At 39.8% G+C, this 10,764-nt stretch overlaps 1 protein-coding gene across 1 annotated transcript; it reads right to left on the reverse strand.

Moving 5' to 3' along the window:
* Positions 1–190: 190 nt before the first annotated feature.
* Positions 191–1,055, reverse strand: LOC139196942 (uncharacterized). Its single transcript, XM_070823305.1, has 2 exons — positions 800–1,055; positions 191–681 (listed from the first exon to the last, which is right to left on the reverse strand). The coding sequence occupies exons 1-2, from the start codon at positions 1,053–1,055 to the stop codon at positions 191–193; spliced, it is 747 nt and encodes a 248-aa protein (XP_070679406.1).
* Positions 1,056–10,764: the final 9,709 nt, after the last annotated feature.

Genomic DNA, 10,764 nt, shown 5'->3' on the forward strand with positions numbered 1-10,764 from the left:
AAGACTTGCAATCTTTCTCCATATCGGGCCAGAAATAACCATACCTTCTAAGTAACCACCTCATTTTCGTTCCAGCCTGATGTGCTCCGCAAATTCCTTCATATACTTCGGCCATTACTCTTATAGATTTCTCTTAGCCTAAGCATTTCAATAATAACCCGTCTGGAGTTTTTCTTAGCATGTCATTCGCCTATAAGACATACTTAGTTGCTTGCTGTATATCCTTTTTGCTTGTGGGTGAAGAAGGATCTTTTAAATGATGGATGATGGGTGACCTCCAATCTTCTATCTCAGTTTCTAAAACCATTACATCCAGACTAAATCCTCTTTCCAGGATAGAAGGAAGATTTCTTCTTTGAATCTCGACATCCAACCCATATTTTCTTTCCTGTATTGGCATGCCTGAAGCTAATTGCTCTATCTCGTTAGCCGCTAGGTTGGATCCTCTGGGAACATGACTAACCGATATCTCAGAATCCCAATAACTCAGCAATTGCATGGCCGCCAAGTAATATCCGGCCATGGTGATATGTCTGCACTTGAACTCCCCATTTAGCTGGTTTATTACTAACTCTGAATCGCCAAAGACCTCTACCTCCATTGACCTCAGATCCATCAAGATTTCCAAACCAATTATTAAGGCCTCATACCCTGCCCGATTATTGGTATTCCCTTGGTAATCTAAGAGAAATGAGTAATAATGATAACCCTTGAAGGTTGATAATTATAATCCCAGCTCCTGAAGCCTTCTGAGTGTGGGAACCATCAAAATATAGCTTCCAATGAGTAATCCATAGACCAGCCACTCTTTTTATCTCTTGCTGGACCCACTCCTCTTTGCCCGAGACACCTTTGCTTGGTGGGATCCAAACACTAGTAACTTCCAGGGTTCCTGGGATATTGATCATCTCATCTCGAGACTCTTGATGCTCCGCCAAGAAGTCAGCAATTGCTTGGCCTTTGACTGCCCTTTGGGGTACATACTGAAAGCTGAATTCTGATAATGCTAGAATCCACTTCCCAATCCTTCCTGTTAGCATTAGCTTTGATAACATGTACTTTATCACATCTGTCTTGGCGATGATGTGCACGTGACAAGGTAACATGTAATGCCTCAGCTTATTGGCAGTAAAATACAGAGCTAAGCACAATCTCTCTACTGGGGAATATCATGTTTCTACCTCAGTCAGAATTCTACTGAGGTAGTACACTGCCTACTCTTTCCCGCCTTCATTATTTTGAGCTAGCAAACTTCCGATTGATTTATCTGAAGCGGAGATATATAGCTTTAAGGGTTTTCCCCTTTGAGGTGGTACCAACACTGAAGGAGAAGTCAAATAAGCTTTGATACTGTCGAAAGCCTTTTGGTGTGGTGGTCCCCACTTGAAATTCTCCTTATTCTTCAGTCTTAGCAAATGAGTCAGCGGCTGGATCTTGCCCGCTAAATTGGCAATGAATCTTCTCAAGAAATTAATTTTGCCTAGCAGCCTCTGGAGTTGCACCTTGTTGGTGGGTGAAGGCGACTCCATTATTGCCCGCGATTTGTTCTTGTCCACTTCTACACCTCTTTGATGAACCAGGAATCCCAAGAAGTTGCCCGCTCTCACTCCAAACGCGCACTTCTTTGGATTCATCTTCAATTTGTGGACCCTCATTCTTGTCAATGCCTGCCTGAGGTCTATCAGATGTTGCTCTTCTGTCTTGGATTTCACCACGATGTCATCAATATACACCTTCATATTATGGCCAATCAGATCATGAAATATGACATTCATTGCCCTTTGGTAAGTCGCACCAGCATTCTTGAGCTCGAATGGCATGACCATATATTCATATGCCCCCACATGCCCAGGACACCTAAAAGCTATTTTATGTATATCCTCCGGAGCCATCTTTATTTGATTATACCCGGCATTTCCATCCATAAAAGATAAGACTTTGTGTTTTGCTACTGCATCTATGGATAGATCTGCCATGGGCATGAGATACTCATATTTCGGTGTAGCGCCATTAATATTTTTGTAATCAACACAACATCGTACTGCTTTTGTTATGGCCTTTAAAACGGGTACAATGTTAGCTAACCACTCCACATATTTGGCTTGCCTGATAAATCCAGCTTTTACTAGCCTCTCAATCTCTTCTTTGACCTTCTCTTCTATCTCCTTCGACATCCTTCGTGGTGCTTGTTTAACAGGTTTATATCCTTCCTTGATGGGCATTTTGTGTTCCACCAAGGTTGCATCTAAACCTGGCATCTCAGTACAATGCCAAGCAAAACAATCTTTGAATTATTGCAAAAGACAGATAATTTTTTCCCGATCATCAATCTCCAATAAACCACTAATTTGTATTGGTCTTGGATCTTCCTCTGCCCCTAGATCAATAACTTCCAGAGGATCTTGGACCTCTGGTGGTGGCTTATCAGGTTCTGCACACAAAAATTCGACTAGCTCCGGGCTCTCGGGCAGGTCGTCTGGCCCATCTAGGTCATATATGCACTCGGCCATTTGAATGGCCTTTTCCAATTCTTCTCAACAAGATTCCTCTCTGCTTTCATCCTAGCTGGTTGAAGCTCCTACCCGCCATTCCTGCTCTTCTCTGTCTAAGAGCTCTCTTTCTTGTCTTCTTCCTTTCCCATACACCAACAGTCGTTTAATCAGGGATCTAACTGCCATTACCTGATCCTTCGTTTTTTGTTCTGTCATTGATGATGTAGGGGCGTTGGGATAATACAAGGTTTATCCCACTCCTCTCTAGTAAGAATCATTCCTTGTTCTAGAAGCTTTTGGGCCGTCACCTTGGTAGGGCGGCCGTTCTCATCTACTCCTGAACATTTCAAAATTCCTACGTTGGGATTGTAGAAACTTGCTTCAGCAACATTGGCTGTGGGAAGAAATGGTCGTGATTCGGCCTCTACCATCTCCCAAAAGCCTTGTCCCACTGCGCCTGCCTCATAATAAACAGCCACTTGTTGATGTAGAGTGGAGGGTATGGCAAGACTTTGGTGGATCCAATCTTTTCCAAGTAAGGCTCCATAAGTGGAAGTGCAGTCCACCACAAAGAATGCCAGCATGATCTGTTTAGACCCCAAATCCACTTCTAAAGGCAATATCCCATGAGTTTTGGTGATAGCGTCCGAGAAGCTAGAAACCGTGAGGTCTATAGGAATAAGATTCTCTGTGCCTCTCCCCAACTTTTTCATTTGCTTAGCCGGTAATATATTAACAGCTGCTCCTCCATCAATTAAAATCCTTTTGAAGGGCACCCCTTCCAAATGAGATGTAACATATATGGGCTTCAGATGATTGGCAAGCGAAATGTTCGGGTAGCTAAACACCATTATGTCTGTATATATCCTTAAAGGACCATCTTTGGATGCTTCAAATGATTCAGTTTTTCCCGATTCTCCCTCTTCAGCTACCTCCACACTGACATGGGCCATCATTGGCTCAGTTGTCACATAGTCTCCTTCCATCGTGGCAGGCTGATTAGGTCTGGCACTAAACATGGCGGATAACACATACGCCATGTTAATATGAAAGTTGCTAGGCTCTGGCAATTCTTCTTTCTTGCTCCCAATCTGGTCCATGAACTCATCTAACCAAGTTATCGCATCTGCTGGAAGCAGTGGTTTTGGTGCCCCCTCCTGCTGACTCATGCCTGAATACGATGTTTGCTTTGGAACTTCGCCGAAAGGATTCACTAATGATGGAGAAGGTGGTTTTCTTTCAGGTGAAACAGTTCCAAAACAAATAGGCTGCTCTGTCTTCCATCCGGAGTTGGCACCATGATCATATCTTCTTGAGTTCTCCTCAAGATCCTATATTTCCTAGGGTGTAGGCTTTGTGGCACATGGTTTTCCTCGCCTTCAGTCTTGCTATTAGCCTTTTCCACCTCTTTTTTACTCCTCCAGCGGAGCTGACTACTCCCCTCAGATGACGTTTTCTCCAACTTTTGATTTTTGAATGCTTCCGACGTCGCAGGGGTTTTTAAGGAGTTCATGTAGGCTTTGTGTTGCCTTTGAACCCTTCTGACCATAGAGGCTCCCATTTGTTTAACGGGCTGTCCATTTTTCCCAACCACGTATCATTTTCGCCCGAGGCGGGCAGGGTTATCTTTTTTGACAAGATTTGTTATCCTGTCATTTCTCCTGACTTCTTTTCCCATATGGCCGTACTGAGAGTGCTCTACACCCATCTCTTTCGGCTTCTTGGCATCTTTATCTTCTGCCTCCTCAGAAACTTCATGATTGCGAAATATCTCTAATAAAGCCCTAGGTTGGGAATCACCTCCTAACTGCTGAAAAACACTTCGAGAGGTATCCCTTCCTGCAATCCGCCGAGCTTTCTCATGTGCCTCTCCTCTCTTTTCTTCTTCATTCCTCCTGATCAGTTCATGATCTATAAGGGCTCATGTGGGCGGTATTTCGAGCTCACACTCGCATTGGCACTTACTGCACAGCACCATCCCTTTGATTATAGCTGCTCTTGGATATTTGGGCAAGTTGACCACCCATTTTGTGGGTTTGTCAACCAATCTTCTTTCTTCTTCCCTTGTGAACTTTTCTTTCCCCTTCTCAGCCCAGGCCATACTGATCATATTTATTGGGGCCCCTGAGAAGGGATCCGTAGGTTTATCCATCACTGCTTCCCCTGGCTGGTTGGTTTTAAATCCCCTATTCTCTCTATCATCTTTTTCCCCAAGTTGAGGTAAAGATATAGGAATAGTTGGTCTTATAACCGGGTCAGCTTCCTTTTTGGAGCCTGCGTAGGCGTTCTCCAGTCTTTGTAGCACTTGCAACAAAGCAGTTTGCAAATCTTCTGATCGTTGTGACATATCTCTTTTGATCAAATGTATCCCATCGGGCGTGCCAAAACTATGTTCGTGGTGAGAATTTCCACTGGGGATGTTTCCTAGCCGACGAGCACACAGCACCCTAAGAGGTTGGCGCCGGTTGATGCTTTCTGTCGGGCTTCTGCTTCAATGGCGGGCTTATCGCGCAAGGCTTGTCGGGCAAAGTTGAAAGAGAATGACAGAGTTAACTTTGAAAGGTGCCTTCGTGGGGCCTTAGGTGTAGGCCTTGAGGCTCACAATTAAGATTAACTTTTAAGTGCTCAGGCGTGCCACTGCCATCTTCAGCATGGCAGATGTAAAACGGATGTTGAGTTTTAGTTGTATATATACCCAAGAGACTATGTTAATTATGACAAGTGCCTTTGTGGGGCCTTAGGTGTAGGCCTTGAAGCTTCCAGTCAATAACTAACTCAGTACTCGAACATATAATGTTCGTTTCATTGATTGTATGAGTCTTATAACCATTATACTTCTGAGCCCGAAGAGCAGAATGAATCCAAATAGGTGCCTTTGTAGGGCCTTAGATATAGGCCTTGAGGTTTCCCTTCAGAATTCCTTCTATACTCAAACATTCTAGCCCGAGGAATAGAATGAATCCAAATAGGTGCCTTTGTAGGGCCTTAGGTGTAAGCCTTGAGGCTTCCTATCAGAATTCATTCCATACTCAAATGTTCTATAGTAATCATAATATAATAGAAATAAAACTAAGGGATAGGTCGATTACTTGCGCCCCAAGTAACTTCAGACTTCTTGTTATCAAAGCTTGTCGTGGATGAGTTAAGTTCACATAAGGTTCTTTTTTATGCTTTGAGGCCAAGGACTTTTAAGTGATCAAATCTTACATGCCCGAGGGCTTAGAACTTAGATCTGGTTTGAACTGTGACGACATATTCAAATCAGATTCAAGCATTGAGAGAGTCTTTTAATAGTCATCTTACTAGAAATAACTTGAATACAACTTGAAGTACAACATATTGCTAGGTTAATGAATGAAAAGACAGAAACAAAGAGGGTCGGGCAAGGTTTAACCTTGTCGGGTAAGGCTGATCGTCTTGCAACTTCCTATCTTTGTGGTTTATCAAGGGGGTTGAGAGCTTTAGGAAAGGGGTAGGGAGATGAATTTACAGAAAGAAATCGATACTACAGCAGGTTCTTGACAATGTAGCAGAGCTATTACAAAGAGTTTTTTTGGTGAGGGTTTATCCCGAGAGGGATGAAGACTTGGGCTGACTACAGCTTCGTTTGAAGGCAAATCTGACTTTGAGCAGAGTTTATGCTTGTATTTGTTTGTTTTGATTGAGTGTCTCTATCTCTGATTTCTCTTTCTTCTTTTATAGACACTTCAGTTTGGCCTCCTGTAGCAACAATCTTGCCCGAATGCAGCTTGAAGGGTGATGACTCATCAGCTATTTACTTGTACTACCATTGTAAAGTACTTTTGGGCTGATTAGCTGGCTGGTCTATACCACTTGGTCTTTGGGTAGGTGAGCAAGTGGTGCAAATGATCTGCACCTAGTCGAGAAAGGCCTTTTCTGCCTTCTGGGCTTGGGCTGGACTTCGGGCTTCTCTCCTCTTTTTGGGCCAACTCCCTTTTGAGCCCAAAGTTTAACTTTTAACCTAAACAATTTATATACCACCGGCTGAAACGTATGAAATCAAAGGGCACTACTTGAAACTGACGGGTACATGCGAAAAAATGATCCAATTTTAGTGCTTGTTGACTCATTGCTTACGATGACAATCAGGCGAGTAGGAGACTGAGGGTGGCACAATGGTTGCAGCAACGTTGATCCTGCCGGCCGGCTTAGGTGGACGCAGACGATGAGGTGATCTCCCCATTTTTTCAGCGTTTATAACCAATCACTTAGGACATCTAATCAGGTTTAAGATGATAAGCTACTGATTAATGTTATAATTAGATAGAAAGTTGCTCATAATTTATACCAAGATTAACTAGGTCAACTAAGCTCCTTTGTCTTTGAACCATGAAAAGTCAACTTCCTCTGTTGAGAGTACTGCTTAGATCACAAAAATATTGGTCAAATAATTTAACTTCCTCCTTTTGTCCCATTATTCTCTTTACATTTCAGGATCTAAAGTATGAGTATGTGCAGCTGAGATCCTTAGGACCCAGGATTAAATAATATTCGGGTGTTTTCCAGAAGCACAAAATTGCAGTTAATTCCCAACCTACCTGCAGTGGACCATTTGGAAAAGCACTTACCGAGACAAAGCAATAGATCGCACAAGCTTCTTGCCAATACTGACTGTCACTTGCATAACTAATTAACTTCAGCTTTTTCATACTCTTTTTTTGGTCCCTTTTCATCTCTTTTCATCTGTCCATGTGTTTCTAAACCATGTTAAGTGGCATGTAACGTGATGTCCTTTGCCTAAAAGACATTTGAATAGCATCAAATCTGCAGATAGTTTGAGATTTGAACAGTGTTCGAAATTGAAATTATGGAGGGACGGGCGGTGGGCATTCGGGTTTGAGTGTGGATGTGTGCGTCCTACTCTAAAACAAAATATGAATAGTGAATAAAGTTGATGAAATTAAATATGAATAGTGAATAAAGTTGATGAAATTTATACATCGCCTACTAAAAATTTGGTGATTAGAATGGTAGGGTAAGTTGGCATAAATGATTACCAAGTGCAAGGAACTATGTCCACAATAAATACCAAATAGGAGAGTCTCCCGCTTGATTAGGGCGATCATCACACTGTGTACTGAAAGTATGTACTTTTATAAGAGATGCCTACAGATGACGTGGTCAGACACTCCTACCTAAGTTTTTCTCTAAACCATAGAAACGTTGTAGTATAAAACTTTACCTTCACCTAAGATCCTCTTAAGTAGGGATTTTGCCATATCCCAGTAATTCCCATCTCTGTCTGCGTATATATATAGTTCTGTAGCACTTGTCTGAAAATGTCCACAAACACCATATGTACAGGTAAAACTCAAGAACACAAGGAAAAATGATTTGGTAACGGGTTGGGTTACAATATCATGACTAATATGGGCCTCATGGTTGGTTTATATGCTCTTCTCAACATGTGGGAAAGGCCTACAATAAAGTCCAATTTTATTGTTTATGATGTTTTTAGGAGGGAAGATTTATTTAACCACAAGGCATTATTCTCTTCTGCACATTTTTTTTCACGACTGAGTGATTGAGAATAATTTTTTATGCTTACTTACGATTCAGCAATACTAATTAGTAATCGCAAACAAAAAGAATAAATTGATTTTCGATGGGATCTACAAGTGTAGTTAGAGAGACTAATGATGAATCAAAAGTAGATTAGTGGGAGTATCCCATATTCCCATTTGTTTAAAAGCAAAAACAATCATGCATGCCATAGTATACAATGTAACAATATAATATAGCATTAATTAATCTCATATTTGTATTAAATTAATTAATCCCAACTTAGTAGTATGAATAATATTTGGAAACAAAACTAAAAAAATTTAATAAAAATGGACAGAGGGTTGTGTTTGGTTGGAAGGCAGTGGGCGCCAGTTGGCCTGTCGGTGGTGTTTTGGCAAATCTCCTTCCTTTTCAACGGGTTCTTTCACGTTATAGCAAGTAAAAAACTGCCCCATTTGCTCCTTCCCTTTCCCATACAGCCAAACGTTACACCAGTTCACCTCACGTCGCCAATCCCAAGATTCTTCTGTCTGTCTGTCTAATATCTTCCTTCCTGATGACATGTCATGCACTTCAACTTATTCTATAGTTTCTAGGTTTTCTAACACTGCTCTCTTTGTTTAGGGACGGAACGAAGTCAGACATCTGTATAAATAAGGACATCCTTGAACAATGATTACAAATTAAAAAGTTAAAGCGTTGCATAACAATTTTATTATCAATACCATTAAATACGTTTCAATAAAAACAATCATGTTATCATTTACCAATTGATCTCTCATCCGATTTCTTATTCGATTCTTCAGAAATCTTATAGCTGAAAATGCTCTTTCAAAGTTGGCAGTAGCAGTTGGATGAGTTAATATTAAGGAAAACTAATGAAAAGGGTTTGAAAACTTTGAGTTTTCATGATAAGGACAAAATAAAGGGTAAAGTGAATAGTACCATAATTGACTTTTTAGTGTAAAAATGTGGTTTTTAGTGTAAAAATGTGGTTTGAAAACTTTGAGTTTTAATGATAATGACAAAATAAAGGGTAAAGTGAATAGTACCATGATTGACTTTTTAGTGTAAAAATGTGGTTTTTCGTTAAAGTGAACAGTACTAGGAACTTTTGGTTAAAGTTCCCTTAATATTAATGACACAAGCAAATAAACTAGTAATACATCTTGCTAATGTCACAAGCATGTATATTTGTTTCCCAAAAAAAAAAAAAACAACAACTAAGTGGGGCATCCACCAGCCCCACTAGGTCGCCCCCAAGTTGGCTCTGTCCTTGGCCAGAGTCCATGACACAAAACGTTGTGTACTAATAACACAATGTTTTGTTGTATTTTTCGGCATACGTTGCATGAAAAGTCTTTCTTCTCTGTATCACAAGAGTTTTTAATTCAAGATGATTATAAACATTCATCTTTATACCCGAAATACTGAGTTCGACTTCCCTCATTCACTACCACTTGTATTGTAAAAGAAAATCACGTTTTTCTCTTGGACTCAGTGGTGCTAGTGTGGTGATGGTATTTCTAAATTTCTATATCTCAAGCTCCAATATAATCTGTAATTTGAAAAGGACGTGTGTAGCCATCGGGTATTGTGTTTGGTTCCTCGTCATGTGGGTGTTTGCTTGCTTTTTTGGTAAAATTTGGTATGGTGCACTTGCTACATGCGTACCACCTATACCTATTTACCAATTAAAGCAAGTCAAATTAAGGCCATAACAAACTGAAATTAGGGTTGTTTATTTGAATACCGTCACGTGATATAATTAATATACATGTTATAACATGCATTATTTGTTAATACTATACTTTAGAGTACAAACTCTTCACGTGTTCGTATAAGAGCATGCAAAAGGTTAATAACGTGTGATAATATGAGCTAGCATTTGGTATGAGGGCAATCGTCTAACCTGTCTTTTTCTAATTGGAAAATATCTCAAGTTCAACTCAGAGAAGTTCAATGACAATATTGTGATAGGTTTAATGCTTAATTAGTCGTGATTAGCTTAATTGTAGTGGCGTAGTTTTGATGTATATATAGACTATTAAACACAGCCACAAGGTTATAACAAGTCATCATGAGTCACAACTTAGGGCAGTGTATTCAATTAGGTTCTTAAGGGATTTTCATGAATTTATAAATTTATGAATTTTGATATAATTTAATTGATTTATAGAGATTTCATGTGAACTTGTAATTCAATTTCCTTTAATCTCATGGGAAATGTGAGAAATGTGATTGCTTAAAGTACACTACGAAATATCCATTTCCTTCAAATTCCTTAACTTTTTAAATGCTTTAAAATCAATACTTAATTAAGTGCATCTGAAATTTTATAAACTTCTTTAACATCTTAATTGAATACAGTAAACTTTCTAACAATTTTAATAAACTAAATCCTGATGGTATATCTCAAGTTCGAATTTAATCTGACTGTAACCTAGAAACGCCTTGTGTCATCATGGGGTGTTTGCTTTTTTGGTAAAATTTGGTATGGTGCATTTGCTACGTACCAGTACCGCCGATACCTATTTACCTATTAAAATGGAAGTCAAATCGAGGCCTTAACTAAGAGAAATTATTAGGTTTGTATATCTGAATACTGTCACGCGATATAATCAACAAACGTTTATAACATGTATAACGTTAATACTATAGATTATAAATTCTTCATGTGTTCATATAAGAGCATGCAAAATGTTAATATCACGTGACAGTATGAACTTGCATTTGATCTGAAGAC

Source organism: Malus domestica, chromosome 06 (assembly GCF_042453785.1).
Source record: "Malus domestica chromosome 06, GDT2T_hap1".
NCBI classification, from domain to species: domain Eukaryota; kingdom Viridiplantae; phylum Streptophyta; class Magnoliopsida; order Rosales; family Rosaceae; genus Malus; species Malus domestica.